Source organism: Pavona decussata, unplaced genomic scaffold (genome assembly GCF_977016875.1).
Source record: "Pavona decussata unplaced genomic scaffold, jaPavDecu1.1 SCAFFOLD_244, whole genome shotgun sequence".
NCBI classification, from domain to species: Eukaryota; Metazoa; Cnidaria; class Anthozoa; order Scleractinia; family Agariciidae; genus Pavona; species Pavona decussata.
In genome coordinates this window covers 178,107-197,685 of record NW_028145649.1, presented here as the reverse complement: position 1 = coordinate 197,685, position 19,579 = coordinate 178,107, and the positions used below count along the sequence as shown (strand labels likewise).

The 19,579-nt window shown below is 38.6% G+C and overlaps 1 protein-coding gene and 1 long non-coding RNA gene across 2 annotated transcripts; one reads left to right on the top strand and one right to left on the bottom strand.

The window, feature by feature from the left end:
* Window positions 1-7,536: 7,536 nt before the first annotated feature.
* On the bottom strand, window positions 7,537-19,173 carry LOC146457258 (uncharacterized). Its single transcript, XM_085092177.1, has 6 exons — window positions 18,871-19,173; window positions 17,027-17,244; window positions 11,568-11,905; window positions 9,038-9,455; window positions 8,287-8,512; window positions 7,537-7,882 (listed from the first exon to the last, which is right to left on the bottom strand). Exons 1-6 carry the CDS (start codon window positions 19,073-19,075, stop codon window positions 7,710-7,712), a joined length of 1,578 nt encoding a protein of 525 aa, XP_084948303.1. The 5' UTR covers window positions 19,076-19,173; the 3' UTR covers window positions 7,537-7,709.
* LOC146457259 (uncharacterized) lies at window positions 13,926-14,718 on the top strand. Its single transcript, XR_014858503.1, has 2 exons — window positions 13,926-14,053; window positions 14,511-14,718. It is a non-coding gene; the product is annotated as an uncharacterized LOC146457259 (long non-coding RNA).
* Window positions 19,174-19,579: the final 406 nt, after the last annotated feature.

Here is a 19,579-nt window from a genome sequence, read left to right as displayed (position 1 = left end):
TTGGGTAGGATGATTTTACAAAAAAAGTTTCCAGACTGATTAGTGTCGTTTAAGTTGAATTTTATTCAAAACATTATATTACTGTATTCTTCTTATTACCATAACGAAAGAAAATAAACTTGAACTTAGCAGCTATATAAACCAAACAAAGCATAGCAACAATAGCAAAACAAAGAAATCAATTCTAGCAGGCTGTCAGACCGAACTCCTTTACAATATAGTTTTTGTGGCACTCTGTGAGTTGCAATCCTTTAGAGATGACCAGCGTGCACGGCAGAAATGACGGCTCCTCTGCTTGAACGCACGCGACTCGAAGATGATAATGCGTGTTCGTTTCCAGCGCGGCCGTACATAATTGTCCTGTTTTAGGGTCTTTGTAAGACCGCCTCTCCTTTCTGGCCACACAAAAATCGAAAGGTGCGTTGGTAACGGTTCCTGGTGATAAATGAAGTGGCCCCCTGCATCCTTGACAAACTTTTATTCGGGAATTCATCTGCTATAAACGGAAGGGAGTTATATAAGGAATTATGCTTTGAGGATACAAATGCTACAAGGCTGTCAATTAATTTAAACGTTTATTACTATCTTTTTATTGTGCTCTTCACAATGCAAAAGCACAAAAGCAAAATATGTTTTTCCATTTCTCGGAAGAATGTCTTACATTACTGAGTATTTTGCATTTTTACCGATTCAAAGCAAAATATATTTTTAGTCAGCTTCACAAATAGCTAGTATTTTGAGAACTGCCTTATTATAGGAAATTAACAATACACTTTATTAAGTCCGCGATTTTACAAAATTCGCATTAATATAATGTATCTTAATTTAATTTTAATGTAAATTTAATGCATGCTATTTTACAACATTGTTATTTTAAAGCACCTTTATTTCATTACAAAACGTTATTAGTTTATGACTCCTCTATTGGCTCTTCAGAGTCACTATCTTTTGAATTGATAGGGTCTAGTTAGGCTTCAAAACCAAATTTTTGGCTTAAAAAAAAAACTTAGAAACATCCGTGCACTTGTCTTGGAAGGTTTTATTGACGGAAGCCAAAACACAGTTTGGCATTCAGAAATGTAAAGTGCGAGTTTGCAGAACTATGAAAATCGCAGTAAATAAAGAAAGATGCTTATCGAAAAATTCGCGTTAATTTAATGCATGTAAACCTAACTTCTGAAAAATTTGCGTTAATTTAGTGTAACGTAAATTTTCTTCCCGTTGTCAACATGCATTGTTAATTTCCTATGATAAGATATACCTGATGTTAGTTCCTGCGAGAGAGGATGGACTGCGAGCCGTCCCTTTTCCAGTCAGTAGGCATCGAGACTTGGCAGGACTGGTGACCGAGTGAACGAGTCGAGGGGGGAACTGGAGAGAGGCGGTATTTTCCCCTCTCCACCTCCGTTTTTCTCATTCGCTCGCTCTTTTAAATATGCCCGCAAAAAAAATGTGAATGTGAATGTGAAGCGCTTGTAAATATTTTCGAGACTGTGAAGATTGTAAAATTTTCGAGATCGTGAGATTGTAAACTGGGACAACTTTTCGAAACTTCTGCCTCTTCATCAGCGGCCGGTTTCTTAGCTTACTTCGATGCGTGCAGGTATTCTGAGTATTTTAGAAACGCATTCTGACGTGTTCCTGGTTTTCTGGGAGGTATTCCGGGTTTTGGGGGTGTTCCGATGTTCCGGTGTTCCTGAAAATACTACATGCCATGTCCCTGAATGCAACTGATTATGTAAACAGTAACAGGAAAGATGTTCTCACATTGTCTACAAGACACGGTCTGTAGTTCATGCTTGAATAGGCCTTATCACAGTTTCGAGGTCATTTTGACGAGTAGGCAAACAGGCTTGAAATAACAGTGTTTGTATAGCAAACCAGCCGTTAACTGCTACTAAAAATAGTTCGCGGGAAAAAATACAGACAAATGTACAGCGAACCAGCCGTTAACTGCTACTATATAAATAGTTCGCGGGAAAAAATACAGACAAAAGTATGGAAAGTTCAAAGCACGACTGGACGCTTTCTGGCAAAGCTACATCCCTCCATTTTTTTTGTTCTTATAATCCTCTTCCTAGTGCCAAAAGTTTCCAATTCATGAATTTTCCAGAAGCGATGTTTTATGAAAATTATTTGACATCGGATTTCCATACAAACACTGTTATTTCGAGCCCGTTTGCCTACAGTCGTCAAAATGGCGTCGAAAACTCTGATAACGCCTATTCAAGTCACGTTTTTAGTGGTCAATTGACGTCATTATCCATGTACATTAAATATTCCTTTCTGCAGACTCCAAAGAGAAAATGTTTCCGTGTAGTTTCACGACTGATGCTCTTTAATTGTTTGCCTAAATGTCTTGATACGGATCAACAGGCAGTAGCACTTCTTTTCCATTGTAAACATCCCTTATTCCGGCTTTTTCCCATTTTTCAAAACATTAACCTTTCCTTCGGTCAGGTGCTGGCGAAAAAGTTATACAATTCTACCAACTAAGTGGCATGGATTGGTTTAAGGACCGATAGTTTGAGTTCAACATCGACATCTTCAAAATTGTTTTCACTATTCACTTGTTTCTCGTCGCGAGCTTGTTCTTGCAAAACTTCTTGGCTTGTCCATTGACCGTTAGATCCAAAGTTTGGAAAAAATGGGTCATGTTAGCTGGGACAGAAATGACTTCTATATTCAGCAAAGAGGGCTTCGAGCAAACGTTCTGCGTTTTCTAACATCTTAAGACATCCCAGATAAGAAGGGGTTTTTGAGATTGCGGAAGGCCAAGTTCCTTGCGTTTCTTCACCAAGTAGGGATTGATTACAGAATCAATAAGGCCAATTGTTTCTGCCGCGTTGAATAGTGCTTTAGGTTTTGGCTGACACAAAAGCTCTTGGGAAAACTAAAGTTTTGAATAAATGAAATATCTTTATTAGGGCTCCAAGAAGGCTTTTCAGTCCTAATTTACACAAATGAATTATTCATTGTCTACTATAGGAAAAATACCTATAAATCCTAATTTACAAATGTATATTAAATATTATCTACAATAAAAAGGGCGTTCAGTCCTAATTTGCAAATAATAATCATCGTACAATGATGCAATTAACTATTTGAAAAATATAATTGGAAAAGATAATATTTTAATTTCCTCCAACTAAGTTAGCCTTAGTTGACCCCGGTATATAATTTGCAACGGGAGAAATTCGCCAGACAAAGAAATCACAAATGTTAAAGTGATGTTGTAAACGCTTATCTGTCAAACCCTTGATTGGTACAGACTAAGAGTTTGTTGCCGCCATGGTCATTCGACCCACTGATACGTAAGAACTCGGTGTTTGATCAGCATTAAGAATGAGTTCTGGTGGAATCTTGTGTTGTTTGGTACAACTGTCGATGTCTGAGACGGTAAGTTAGCTTGCATTCGTCATAAACTCCTCTTGAAACTGGTGGCTTAGTTGTTGTGCCTGCACGCCGGGAAAAGTTGCACCCCCTGTAAATAGATTGAGTCCATCCTCGCGTGGGTGTAAATGAGAGGTACTTGTCACGCATCGACGGATTGCTGCTAATCAGCGCTTTCGCAACAGCTGAAACAATGCTGCCGTTCACTACACCACCTCTAGACCTGAGGTTTTGTAAAAGTGCGATCAGTTTGCTGTCCAGCTCGAAAAGGAACGGTGGTCGCCCACCGGTTTCCGCGTTTCAAGGGACGTAACCAGCTCAACGTTTCCTTCTCTTGTTTGTGCAGAATGTTGCCCTCGAAATGCCTTTTTAAAGGTACGCACTGTACTTTCTTTTAAGCTTGGAAATTCTTCAGCAAAGCATTCTAGGGTTTACTTGCTTCCATTTTCACTTGGAAATTTCCCAACTTTCGCACGATCCTCTCCGCTGTATTGAAAGTATTTTCCCCTTTTCCTCTTAGAATGTTGATTTCGTTGCGAACTCTCGGTGGTTCTTGAAAGGTTTACAACTGCCGCCGCGGTTTCCCTGTGTTCAACCACTCCTAAATTTGTATCCTCCTTCCTCGGTATATGTGATTCAAGTATTTCTACCTCTACTGAATCTTCAGGCGAAGGTTCTTCTCTTCTAAGAGAAAAGCCAAACTGAAACAAAGACATGTAAAGGTAGTACACTCTGTTTTTCTTTTTTTTTTTTTTTTTTACAAGAACGTCTAATTTTGGAGCTGAGGCTGAACGTCCTTAATTTTTTGGCGATTTGAGGCTGAAAACGTTCTTAAATTACATGGTATACACTACATGTATTTTAGTAAATCAATGCGGACGTGATCACCAAACCTATGAAAGTGCATTACCTGTAGCCTGCGTAGCTGGCGGTATTGTAGGCGCGCGCGAAATAAAGTTTTGGCGGCGGAGCCGCTAGAAGCGAGCGGCGAAGCCGCGAGAAATACTAAAGTCCTCCTTCCCATTCTCCTCGCGGCTTCGCCGCTCGCTTCTAGCGGCTCCGCCGCTAAAACCTTATTTCGCGCGCGCCTACAACACCACCAGCTACGCAGGCTAGGGTTTTGATGATGGCTTCAGTTTCTGGTACTGTCCAATTTTCCTTTCCCTGCGGCCTGAGAGGCTTTCACGTGTATAAAGAGATCTGGAAACCTAAGGTTTGAGACGTTCTTTCCTGCATCCATGAAAGAAACAACCAACATGATCGATGCGCAATAGCCGCGACAAAATTACTTCACGGACGACTATCGAATGTTACACTTGGTCATTTATCACGTGAGATCAGCCGTTTTAGAAGATTTCTTATTTCAAGAGGCGCAGACGTCCTCGTGACAGTAAAGGACGCACAGTTTCGACGATCGCCGCTCATGTAAGGAGGCTTGGAGATTCCTGTAGAGGTGACAGTAAGAATGGAGGAATCTACAAAGAACGTTGAAGCAATTGAAAGGTTTAAGCAACTAGAGGAACAGCACTTCAAGGAGCCAGTAAATGGACAGTTTGAGGATTGTACAAAAGAATCGAAGTGCTACCTGCAGTGGAGACGGAAAGCAGTAGGATGAAGAGGACTAGAACATTACTGATTGTTATAAACGTTATTATTCGCATAATGTGCGTCACTTAATTTTCGCGTCACTTAAAGGGGAATGTCTACTAGCATCGAGCGAGGGGTGGCACATGTTAAAAAATGAAAGTCCTTCATAAATTGACTAAGGATACCCTATGGTAGTTCTAGTAAAGTGGTGGTTTTGATTTCTTGGAATTCGTTTTTAAACCCGGAAAAACTGATAAAAATCTGTTCGGGCCCACGAGTCTAGAAAAGCATTCACAATAGACGTGTCCCATGCCTTCTCTCAACTTTGCTCTGTTTAATTCGCATCGATAAAAACCCTCCTTTTAAGCTTGGAAATGTGCAGTTGAAGTGTTTACAAATCGTTTGAGGCCAATAATAGATCTCTGCTTTAGTTTTGAAGGTCATGGGGAAGGTACTTAAAATTACTAAAATTGGCTCAGTCGAAATTCTCAATTCGGCGCCCTTTTTCAGGAGAGAGTTTCCCTACCCGGTAAAACATCGAATCACTTGAAATTTAGAATTCTTGATTGACGAAATGCCGTTCTAAAACCAGGTTTAAAAATCAGTTTCGGGCTTTCTATCAGCGCAGAGAACTAAGGGGCGAACCATTAGAAATCACGGGAGGGGGGGCGGGTAAAAATTTTTTGGTGGATGATTTTTTTTTTTAGTCCAATTTGTCTGCGACGTGGAAGCTCGGCACGATTTTTTTTTTTTTTTTTTTTGACAGAACTTCTTTTAATATTAAAGGCATACAAAGCTCCGCACAGTTTAATTTCAGTACCGCTCAAGGTGACACTCTCTTTGGAGTCTCCATTTTCGCGAAATTCGAGTATCGCGTTTATCGAGAAAGAAACTTATTGTTGCTTGATTATCTCTAAACAATGCGTGGGTACCCCCCAATTTTCTTTTTAGATTCCAGTAGCCCTTGCTAATATCTGCTTTCCCCGCATAGTCATAAACTGCGCAAAAATACTTCCTTATTACTAGGCACCGTCCTTAAGCCACCAAGCTAACAGCTTCAAACAATTAATCCTAAAGAGGTGGACACAAGATGCAATATCGCACGCAACCTTCAACCCGGCAAAATTTGGCCGAATTCGCGCCTTAGCAGTCGATCAACTTATATCGGGGAAGAGTGGGGGATTGCCTTTTCTAAGGAAGGATTGTAAAACGTTTATTCAGAATTTAACGATAAGTAAACAAGGCGCTTTTTTAAAACAGCTGTTAAAACTGCTTTCTCTCTTTTGCATTCATAAGCTGAAACAAGTTGGGAGGATAGTGGGAACGTGGCAGTGGAAGAAGTGAAAAGGAAGAAAAGACAAAAGAAGGCCAAAAGATCCACAAGATGAAAGCGAGATCAGGTGAAGACCAAAAGACGTAAAGCTAAAATGCTATCAATTGGGAGATTAAATGAGTCAGCTGGATTTTCCAAGTGCTTCACCAAATGAACAGTTCGGTAGTTGAAGGCTGGTAAGTCAAAGGACAGTTGAATAACATGTGACCGCCTTGAGGATCCACAAGTGCTGTCGCCCACGGGCGGTGGATGATTATGAGAGATTGAAAGGTTTAGTGGCGAAACTGTAAGGAAGACTACGCTGTGTAAGCCAGAAACGGGCGCAGGATTACATTAGCAGTTTCAATGATTATTGACTCTGAAATTAACTGAAGAGCAACAGAACGCTGTTTAAAAGGCTTGGTAGTTACGCCGTATTTGCAGATAACTTGCACATGTGAATCCACTGTATCGAAAAAGATGGCGAATGGTACATTTATGGATAATTCTACGAAAACCCTTAAAAAAGCACAGAAAAACTTAAACAACTTCAAACCTAGCATACACAATGTTGTTAGTACAGGGACGAATGTTGCCATAAAATATGGCTATGTGCTAATTGGCTGTATTAGGTTCGCAAGGTATTGTGATAAAATGTTCAGACGCCATTTTTTTCCCGCACAGTGGATTGACTAACAAGTTCTGAAAACCACGAGAAGGATCAAAATAATCACCGCAATATAGCTCATTCCTAAATATCCTCTTAGTGCATCCTTCCCACTTTGTTTTAGCTTTGTCTCTTCATCAAACACACCTTTTCCCGGTGACATTCCTCAGCAAACGCCATTTTGAATAGTCCACCTCTCAGTTGCTGTGAGCCTAGTTATGAGAGCAAGGCTAAGTGCAAAGCTTTTCATATGGAAATTGGTTTTGTTTGCATATAAATGAAAAATAATTTTCATGACATAAAATTTGCACTTAGCCTCACTTTCATAACGAGGTTCAAAAGCAACTTGGAAATGGTCTATTATTTGGCGAATAGTCAGTTTGGACTTAAAGTTTGCTCATTCGCACATGCAGTCAGTAGGTCTATGGAAACATAAAGAAAGCTAACAGCAAGATGTCAAAAAAGTTGGCAATCAGTCCGAAATGACTTAAGGTAAAATCACTTAACTCTGAATTAACATGTCACCAATATTTGTGACGTGTACTTTACGATTATTATTGACAGATTCCTTTTCAAATTGTTTAGAATATCTGTCGTTATTTATTTCTCAGGCTAAAGAACACAAAAATGCCTAATTTTTACAATACAAGAGTTCATATTTGCATATCTGTATAATAAATATAACATTTTACACATTTTTGAGCCAAACACTACAAGACTCCTATGTTTGTATTTACAAATGTGCATATGTCACGTGCTAGGGCCCGGGTCTCTAAACTTCGGGCGTCGTAAGCTGGTGACGGTCGCGGAAGACTGGTGTTTAGAGGCGGGTATGTGGTGCCTGGTGGATATTGAAAAGAGCCCAGGCTTCCTCCCTCTTAGTTTTATCTGTGACAGTGGTGTATTTTCAGGTTGAAGCAGAACTGAAAGACAAGACACCAAAAATGTAGTTAACAAATGAAACTGTCTGAATTTCCTGAACGATTGAGATAATATCAATTCCGCTTATTCCCTGTTGACTCCATACAAATCCTTCTAATTTTGTCTCAGTTCCAAATATAAGAACTAAAACAAAATTTGAGAAGGATTTGTATGGAGTCATCAGGGCATAACAGAGCTAATATCTCGCCCCCAAATTGCAATAAGATGCGTATTTTTGGCAAGTAGGCATTTTTCATCATGCTCTTTCCGAATATACTAACAAATCCCATAATTTCAAAAATTCAAATATTTGTGACGTCACACTTTAGAACTCTATATTTTTGAAGAAAAATAAAACTCCTTGCAGTTTAGATGCCACCTTAAATCAACTACAAACTCAACTCACCTCGTCCAAGCAGTGCCTTGCTGACCTGCACTCCATGCATCTGACACAGCTCTACCACGTCGTTATATTCCTTCATGGTCATCCTGCGATACCTGTCCACCATCTCCCCCAGCCTACCCCCCATGGTAGACGGTGTGACCGTCACTTTCTCTGGGGGTACCCTCTTCCTTTGCTTTTTCTCTTTCTCTTTCCGTTTTTGCTGTTTCTTCGAGCGCCTGTCTTTTATCTGCAAGAGAGGTTGCTGTCATGTTAATACCAGATTTTTTTTAAAGGTGCACTTTCACGGCGCTTTTGCTTTATTTTGGTCAAAACTGCACAAAAACAATCGTTGGACGAACGAGGTCCTTAGATACAAATTTAGCAAACGTTTCAAAATTAAAGTCTGTAAATTATTAAATAGAGCATTTCCGAGTTGCTGTGAGCCTCATTACGACAGCATGGCTACGAGCAAAACTTTTCTTTTTGATCTCACATGTAGGTAAATCCGCAAGATCTTGGAAAAAAATCGGCGCGTCAAGGTTCTTATACAAGGACCTCTCAGTTTGGTTTTACAATTTGTACTCAGTATTCCTGCTCGTTTTATCCTTTGCAATTTACTTGTATGTCTTCTAGTTTTTTTCCCAATTGAAGTTTTATTAGACCCCCCCTAAAAAACATTGGTCGAATCGTCGTGAGATCGGGCGAACTGACTTTTCGAGCGAAACGACTGGATTCCAGCTATGCAGGCTAGAAGGAAACAAAGTCCCCTCACCTCATCTTGGGTCAACTGTTCCACTTTCTCTGACAACTGAAAAGGAGGAATTTCCAACAGAGTTGGTGACATACTACAGTCACTACTACTAGAGGGGGAATAAGGGCGTGACCCTCGTGCGTGGGGCTCAGAATCGGGTCTTTGTCCAACAAAAGGCACGGGCTGGCCTGGAGAGGGTGAAAAGGCTCTCTGAGGGGAAGTCGAGGGTCTCTGTTGGGCAGGGCTCCGTGACACTGAGGGAGGTCTTTGAGGGGATGTAGGTCTCTGTGGAGACCCTGGCCTCTGTGTTCCTGAGCTGCCCCATTTTTCTTGAGAAGGATCCACAGCTGGTTCTGGTTCTTCTGGAATTGTTTCTGGTCTTTTTGCTGATTTGGTGTTAGCAGGACCATGAAGGAACTCTCCAGTCTGCTTGTTTACCCTGAGGAAATATAGAATGTTGACAAGCATTAGTCCCTGCGTCTTGAATGGACTATGGACCTCTTTTATAGCAATGGAAGAGCTCGGTAAAAATTCCCATTGATTTCAGATTGCCTTTTCAGTGTTTTAGCTCAGATTCACTGTAGTTTTTGCAGGTAGTCTTCGACTTGATTCCTTCGGGAAACGTTGCTCTAATGGTTTATCCTGACTGCTTTGCACTTTGTTTAAAAATACATGTAAAAACAGAAACCAGCTAGCTTGCCCATAATTTATCATAGGTTTTGAATGCAAATGAAGTGCAAAGTAGTGGATAAAACATTGGAGCAACCTTTCCTGAAGGAATTCAAGGTCACAATATATAAATGAAATCAGTTGAAACGATCACAAGTTTTAAAGTAAAGAGAATGCAAATTTAATTTTCAGGTTACATTTTAGGCAGCATCTAAGGATCCATCGGCTTCAGCAGCATAGCCACTTCCTATCTGAGACACCAAGGTCCCCACAATTTCCTACATACATTTTTGCTGCTTAAGGATGGTGCCTACTTTTGTTACTGTGTATACGTTCTGTGCATCTTGAGATACGAGTTCAGGTTTCCTATGGGTGGTGCCTACTAATACAGGGATATTTTTGCACGGTTTAAAACTATGTGGAGAAAGCAGAACTTCGCAAGTGCTCTTAATTTGTATCCAAAAAGAAAATTGGGGGTAACCATGTATTTTTCAGAGATAATAAAGCTTCAATTTGGAAAAAAGCACCATACATTCCTTTATATTTTAAAGCATTTTAGAAATTATTATTGTTGCTTTAATAATTATCTCTAAAAAATGTGTGGTTACCCCCAATTTTCTTTTTGGATTCCGATAGCCCCTTGCTAAGATCTGCTTTTCCTGCATAGTCATAAACTGCGCAAAAATACTTCAGTATTAGTAGGCACCATCCTTAAGGTCCTCAGTGTTTAAAGCCCGGAGGATGAACTGACCTCAGTTGACCCACAAATAATAATATTATTAAATAGTTCTTCAGAAAGTCAAATGCACCATATGTGGCTAAAGTCCTTCCCATCGGGTTTTACAATGATGGGTACAGAGACATGACTGGATAAATTACTGATCCTCAAACTCATTAATAATAATTTTCTTACAATAAAACAAAGGAAATCATTACCATGAAGGAGTTTTGGAATGGGATCTTAATTATCATAAGATTTTGTAAACTTTTGCTTTGATTAATTTTTGCTTGCTCTAAGAATAATTCTTAGAGCAAGCAAAAATTATTATTAATAATTGATACTGTAGTTTCAAACACTGAAAAGAGCTGAAAATACAGGAAATATCCGCACAGTTAGTATGCAACTTAAGCAGTTGTGAAAAGAATGGCTGAAAAAAATCAGGCTTGAACGCAGGATTCAAACCCATGACCTCTGCAATGCTGGTGCAGTGCTCTACCAACTGAGCTAACAAGCTAACTGGGAGCTGGTTATACTGTGAGTTTGTACATGTAATATACCTGTGAAGGATGAATAAATGAATATGAATTATATAATTATCTAACATATATTTTGAACTGCGGATGAAAGATTCAATGGAATAAAGATCCTCGTAATTATCATGCAACTTAAGCAGTTGCAAAAAGAAAGCCTGAAAAAAATTCAGGCTTGAACAGGATTTAAACCCATGACCTCTGCAAATTCGGGTTCAAATTCGGGTTTCAATCTCATTCAAGCCTGAATTTTTTTCAGGCTTTCTTTTCACAACTGCTTAAGTTGCACACTAACTTCAAAATGTATCGCTCTTTTGCCGATCAGTGTGGTAAAAAGGCTTAAAACTGATCTAAAAAACTTAAAAAGTTTCCCAAATTTTCGAACCGTATCTCTGGTTCTTCTTATTCAAAATAATTATATATTTGACATATTTGCATTCACTGAACTTGAAAGTGTTTCATCCGATTTCCAAACACATCAAAGTTGGTTTAAAAAACTTGGCTGTGCCTTGTTTTTCAACCCATTTCTCAGTGTTTGGAAATCAGATGACACACTTCCTCACATTTGACATTATTACTAATGCTATGATACAGTATGTTAAGCCACTGAGCTCAGAAACAGTCTCCTAACCTTTGTTCTAAGTATGTCTGCCTTCCCACAGCCAGCTCTCTGTAATCCAGGGCATCACTGCTATCTCTATCTAGAGCTATTATCAAATCCTCCAAATCAATCTCCGTCAGCGGGATGTGCCATGATCGGATGATGTTCCTAAACTCCTGCCGTGAAACCACCCAGTTCTTGTCCTTGTCAGCTTGTGCAAAGAGGTCCAGTAAGCGAAGCCTCTTGCGCTCCAAGTAGTCCTGTATAACAGCCAAGGCAGCTGGGGAGGGCTGGCGAATAGTGGGCACTCCCCTGTCCTCCCCTGTTACAAGGGTATCCTCTTCAATCACAGGGGGTGGGGTGGGTGTCTTGTTTGAAAGAAGCAAAACAAAAGGCGAGTTATTTTTTTTATGAATTCAATACCCTGGTGAAAAACCTCACAGGATCTTCAACGATCTTTAAAGATCTTCAAAGACCTGCCAAAGATCTTTAAAGATAAAGATCCTCAAAGGATCCTTATAGGATCTTTGAAGATCCTCCAAAGATCTTCAAAGATCCTGCATATGCAAGATCTTGTTATACTATCTGCAAAGATCCTCAAAGAATTGGTAAGGATCTTGCAAGGATCTTTGTAAGATCCTTGCAAAGATTCCTGCAAAGATCTTTGCAAGGATCCTTCAAGATCCTCAAAGATTTGATGAGGATCTTTGAAGAATCTTACAAAGATCCTTTTAAAGATCTTGCAAAGATCTTTGCAAGGATCCTTCAGGATCCTCAAGGATTTAATGAGGATCTTTGAAGAATCTTACAAAGATCCTTTTAAAGATCTTGCAAAGATCTTTGCCAGGATCCTCAAGGATTTAATGAGGATCTTTAAAGAATCTTAGAAAGATCCTTTTAAAGATCTTGCAAAGATCCTCAAGGATTTAATGAGGATCTTTAAAGAATCTTAGAAAGATCCTTTTGAAGATCCTGCAAAGATCTTTGCCAGGATCCTCAAGGATTTAATGAAGGTCTTTGAAGAATCTTTAAAAGATCCTTTCAAAGATCTTGCAAGAGATCTTTGCCAAAATCTTCAACAATTTAATAAGGATCCTTCGAAGATCTTGCAAAGATCTTTGTCAGGATCCTTAGGGCTCCTAAAGGATTTTTAAATTAAGCTGAATTATCTTTGACGGATCTTAAAAGGATCCTTGATAGTAAGGATCTTGCAAAGACCTTTGCCAGGATCCTTCATGAGCTTCAAGGATTTAATGAGGATGTTTGCAAGACCCCTATGATAAATAGAAAAAAAAGGTGATGGAAAATAAAAGGCCATTACACTTGCAATTACAGTGTAGGCATTTGGTAATTTATTTTATTAATCAATAAGACCGTTTATTCAAATACACTTCGCAGTCCAAAGACTGAATTGCGTGTACAAATAATTAAATTGTATGAAACTGAAAAACATAAATATATACACAAAATATATAAAAAATTTAATAATTACAGGTAACATATAATAAAGAAGAATGCATAGAACTCTGCGAGAGGAAAAAGGACATTATTTAAAAAACTACATACTACTACTAATGACTAATAATAAAAGAGTTCTTTTAACGATTGGTCTTGCACACTGGAATTATAAAACGGTTATTGCTCCTAAGCTTGTGGGATGAAAGGGCAGGTGGAGGCAGCAAATTTGAGCGTTTGTGGTTTCTTGATGAAGATATAGAGTTAAAATAGTTTGTTCGAAAGAAAGTCACACAGATCTGCCCGCTTTAGTAACAAATACATTTGTCACTTTTAAAATTAAGAATCAAAATTTCTGTTTCTACTGAGTTTGAGCTTCCAGAGTAAATAATTATACCTTAAAGGTGTTGGAAAGTACAGACTGTTGACTAAAACTCTGAAAGTTGCAATAATGCAATGTCATCAATACTGTTGGTTTTTTTGCTTGGAACTATTGCTTGGATGTCTCAGAGAAACGGGTACGTGGAATATGGAATTTCGTTTTGGCAATTTAAATTTGTGATATGTTGCACCAAGATTCCTGCTTTATATGGCTTCCCACCAAAGGATATAATTCAATAGACAAATAAATAAGTTTACTCAGCTGATTGTCTGATCAGTGCTTGTCATGCAGCATGATAGTGTCTTAGTGATACTCAGACTCAGTAATTCATTCTTATAAATAAAGAGTGATTTCCAATAGCTAAAAGTTTGCTCACAGTCTTCATCAAATGATTACCCTGTCGCTTTCTTGCACAATACTTCTTTTATAAAGGAAACAAGGAAACCACCGGGCCAAGAGCGGCAGCCATCTTGGATTTGCATCAGACTTGGAAGACTGGGCACGAGCAAAACCAAATTTGGTCAGCAGCTATACACTGCAGGCTCGCAGAAAGACCGTTTCTTTTGGATTTTCGCAGGACTCAAGAAAACAAGGCACATTTCCTCGGTTTATTCTTCTTTTAAGCTAGAAAATGATGGCTTTAAGCAACAAATCGTGGACAACTACTTTTTAGAAACAGGTAGGCTTAAATATCAATGATTTTGATAAAAGACTGGCTTGAAAATGCGATGCACAATTCAACCAAATGAATGCATGTGCTTCTGTGAATTTAGCTACAAATTCATCTGATCTCGGTTGTCGAGGTAGCCATTTCCTATTTATTTTTAAAATAAAACATTTACAAACGTTTTTATGGGGTAAGTTTGTAGTTGTAGCGCTAGTTGAAATGAACAATCAGATGATTCTAGTTGTACTGAGAATCAATTGCAAGCTTTATTTGTGTGGTGACTTATTCGATCGAGTATAACATTACTTTAATTTGCCTGTGATTTGATTGAAGTTGAAGGTCATTTGGTGGAGTATTATAATGCCCACATGTACAATAAAATAGCACCATCAGTTAAAAACGAATGTGAACACTGTAATCACACAGAAGAACTGACTAAAGTGCATGATTTTTTCTCTTTTTGCTGTAGATCTTCAACTCAATGTTGTTGTCAAGGCCGATACCCAAGACTGCAGCTTCAGAGTGTGTGAAGTCACCAAATCCTGCTCAATAAGCTAAGTCACTTGTAAGCAGGGGAGCCTATTTTTAACTGATTTAGTATGGTTATGAATTGTGACTTCTACTACTATATATACTACTCAGGAACAATGAAAAAATAAAAAAATTTGTAACTTTGAGCCTTGAATTCATTACTTGATGTTTGATAGTTTAATAGAAAATTAGAGGGTCAAATTGTTTTGGTCATGTAAATTACAAGCAAATTGGTACTTTTTTGTCTTTTAGCACTGTGCTTGCACAATTATTATGCCTATCAAATTTTTATAGTAGCACAACATTTGCTGATGTTGTGATTGCACTGTTTTGTTACATTATTCATTATCTAGAATATAGTTATTCCACATTTTGTGGGTCATCACGAGGGAAAAACTACAATTTTTCTGAGCCACTATAAATGTGTTTAAGTTGTGCAGACAAGGCAGTAACTTTTAAGTTTTGTTAAAGGCTGATAATTTAGAGAGGGATTTTGACTTGCACTAATGTTGTGAACAACATCTGTTGAAATTTGTTGCACTGTGTAGCCTTGTCATTAGAACTTTTGTACATAATCAGAGCTTGCTATAAGTTATTGTTTTTCTGTTATTATGTTTTCTTGTACAAACGTTTTCACTGGCAATTGTCAAACCAAATTTTAGAATAAAAATTATTACAGTTTCTTGTACATTAACATTAGGATCGTGATCACCCAGGCTTCATGTTGTAGTCAAAATTTTGTCCATCATGGTTGAGGTAAAATATCCATCTGCTGAATATTATTCCTTCACAATACATATTAAAAGTTATGTTTCTATTTCTGATTTTATTTACACAAGTTATTTTGTATTGATTTAGCATTGTAGACCTACATTTATATACAAATAAATTCCTGAATCTTAACTAAAATAAGTTAGAGATTGTTCAATAAAATTATCCCTTTTATGACATGCTGATGTTCTTTTTCATCTACATACTATAGTACATTCTCAACAGCTTATTCTGAGACTCACCGGAAATTTCAGTCACAAATGTTTTTGTGATTTTGGAAAGTTCAAAGTAGTACAAGATCTTGAAAAGGTTCATTCAAGATCCTTGAAGATCTTTTGCAAGATTATTGAAGATCTTCAAAGATCTTGGCAAGAGCTGCAAAGGATCCTGTAGGATCCTTGAAGATCTTTGGCAAGGTTATTGAAGATCCTCAAAGATCTTGAAAAGGTCTGCAAAGGATCCTTGAAAATCCTTTTAAGATCTTTGGCGACATAATTGAAGATCCTCAAAGATCTTGGCAAGTTCTGCAAAGGATCTTTGCAGATCCTCAAAGATCCTGGCAAGATCTACAAAGGATCCTTAAAGATCTTGACAAGATCTTGGCAAGATCTGCAAGGATCCTTCAGGATCTTTGAGGATCCTCAAAGATCTTGGCCAAGATCTTCAAGGATCTTGGCAAGAAAGTTGAGGATCCTTAAGGATCTTGGCAAGGATTTTTGAGGATCCTTAAAGATCTTTGCAAGATTGTTTAAGGATCCTTAAAGATCTTCATAAGGATCCTCGAAGATCTTCATGAAGATCTTTGAGGATCTTTAAAGATCCTCAAAAGATTTTCACCAGGGTAAACAAGTCAATTTTACAGCGGTGCGTTACCAATAGCATTCCCTTTTATTCCTTTTTTATTAGTTTTTATTGTATGTTTTACATAAACATCATTTTGAGTGACTTTCCATGGGCCCACAATTAAAATCCACTCATGACTTTCTAGGCCTGGAAACAATTACAAAATTCTGTGACTTTACAGCGGTTTTCCATGATACCATGTAAAACCCTGTAACACCTCATCAAATTTTATAAATTCACACATTTTAGATCCCGTGATATCATTCTAGATCCATATATGTTTGGTTAGTATTGGCAGTTATAGTTTTATTGTGATGCACATTTGATCATGTATTAGTATGTTAATTTGTGCAATATCAAGTAATAAATATTATTATTATTAAAGGCAGTGTAAACTTCTTGATTCCCAGAACCTAAGCAAACGATGGTTGGGCGGCAAACCGTAGCCAACCCTGCGAAGACATACTGTATCAACTAATCACAAACTTCTAATCAAACCCCTAAATCCTAATGTTCACTTACTTGTAGAAAAATCATATACAGTCGGCTCCCGCTAACTCGAACCCTCGCTAACTCGAACCTCGCGCTAACTGGGACCAATTTTCCTTTCCTTCCAGGTCATTTTCTATATTATTTTACCCTTGATAACTCGAACTCCCGATAACTCGAACCTTTTTCAATTTCCCTTCAAGGTTCAAGTTATCGGGAGTCGACTGAACACCAAAGCTCTAAAAATGTTATTATTATTATTATTATTATTATTATTATTATTATTATTATTATTATTATTGTTATTGTTACATTAGGACCCAATCTTGATAGTGCATCTCAAGTTAATACCTCTTTAATGGTAATCTCAGGTCGTCCTTTCAGGATCATTCTTTTCAGCACTCTGTTTTCCAATTCAGTTTTAGCAGTCTTGTTTTCAAGCCAGTCCTGTTTTAGGCCACAGTTGTTTAAAATTCCTCGGATCTTCTTGCGTTCCTGCAATCTTCTCTTGTAACTTGCAACTTGAGAGTCAAAGCTGTCAGTTTCTGAGCCACCTTGAGCATTCTTGTCTAGAAATCATAAAACTTTGATTTCATAAAAGTTTATTTTATAGAATGATGAAGAAAAAGTACTATGACCAACAGGGCTGTCATTGCAAGCAAAGGCTAGTACGTGTAAGAATAATAATTGTACCCAGCTAATTTAAAACTGCGTAATTGCCATTAGGCTTACAGGAGTGTGGCCAATGTGCGAGCCAGCGAGGCAAACGTGTGAGCCATGCGAGCCATGCGAGGCATGAACAAAACATGCGAGGCATGAACAACCCCCAACATAAATGCTATTAGCGTTAAGATAACCGGGGAGCTATTTAAGCTAACCTAAGTGCTTTTTAGGCTAACTGGAGTGTTTTTTAAGCTAACCTGAGGGCCTGCTTGCACGTCTGCCTCGCATGGCTCGCTGACTCGCTGGCTTGCAGATTGTCAAGACCCGGCTCAAAGTGCAATGCGCCTTACTGTGGCCACCAACAAACTTTGTTGGGTAGCCATGGTAAGGCATGTCACACTGTAATAAATATCGAAAAATCCTGAACCAGATTTTGGAAAGTCTGCCTGAAATAAAATAAATTATGTCTGGGTATAAACGCGAGCAGTCAGACAGATCAACCATCCAGAAGAATATTATTCACTTCACTTTATCTGAGCATCATGGTGTTCCAGATAAAAGAGGGATCTTAGGTCAAAAACCCAAGTGAGGTGGATTCCTGACCTGACAAATTGAATTTGAAGAGAACCAGATATGTTGACCCCTCAAAAATTCTTCACCGACACGGACTCCGAAAGTGATCTGGAACACTGGCTTCAGTTTGTACACCAAGAAGAAAAAACTGAGCAGACACAGCTGTTTCCAAGTGAGGATACTGGTTGGAAATTTGAATCAAACTCCTGGGGGAACACCACTATTGATGTTCACCAATGAAACTGATAAAATAATGATGGTTGTGAAGGAATTTTATAAATCTCACATCTGATTGCTTCTTCTACATATTTACCAAAAATACATGATGGCATTTTTTAATTTCTTAATTAATCTGCATTTGAAAACTTCAATGATACCTTGATGATTACAAATACCTTCAAGATTCAGTCCCTGGAGGATACCAAAATCCACAATTTATCCACCAAAGAGAGATGACGATATTTCCCACCTCTTTTAAGGGGGGGTCCCTCTGTCCTCTACAGAGGCTGACAGCTCGAGTGCAAAAGAGGCATCTGTTGTAAAATTAGGAGGAGAGAGAGTGCAACCCTACTGGGCATACAGCAGTTACATCTAAATGATGAGTTAATCTGTTTGATTTTATTTATACCGAGAAAAGTTATCAGGTAAACTAAAGATGCTTGCCCAAGTTCGGCGTGCAGACAAAGTAAGCTTATGTCTCTTGACTGTATGAAATAAAGTCATTTGACGATCGGGTCAACAGTGAATAATGTTTAGCTTATTCATATACACACATTGAAACAATAAGAAACCATTATTGAAGACCTGGACGAAGCTTTGTTTTAAAAGCGCGCTAAAATTTATACAAACTAAATTCTGGCTTGTTTTTACTAGCTCAGCCTGTATACGCTCATACAAACAAGACTTCGGATGGTGTTCGTTAATTTTTCCCAATTATCCGATATTATCTGCCCTCTTACCTTGGCTCACCGTTGTCGCCGAAATATCTCTAGCCGGGCATTTTATGGAAGGGACAATAATTATGCGTCTTCTGCTCAATTCTGAAGGTTCTCCCCATCTCTTAATACTCTCGCGGTATGTCTTCGATGGGAGAAGATTGCGAGTTCTGGGCAGTTTGAATCCCTTCTCTTCACACTCCTCGGATCCTGCCAGTTTTATATTCATTGAATCGGGTAAAATATTGTTATATCTAAAGACTTATAAAGAATTTACACCGCACTTCAAAATTCAAAAGTCACTCATCTTCGTCCGCCATATTGGAATTTTGTCCCTTGTGATTGAGGCTGTTGTGTCGGCTGTTGTCAGGAGGTTGCCATGGAAAGAGTTCTACGATTTATCCCCTAGCCTCCCCACCCAAGTGAATTTTGGTGGAAATGTTGACGTTTTTGCATGCCGGATAGGATCTGGCAGAGCCGCTATTGCTGATTACTTGGAATTCGTAGACGAAAAGATAAATAAAGAAAAATTCAAAAATCACGGTGAATTGATCAGTACAGAGGGTCTGCGTAACCGAGAGTAAATTAAAGGCGGTAACGGCTGTTGCCAGGGCCAACGATCTAACCCCTGGCCAAAAGATCGGAGCGGATCAGAGAGGTTGGTCACCTGGAGAGACTCTGGGGGCGCTTTCCATTTGACCAAAAATTCCGGAATGAAATTTCGAGTATTCCA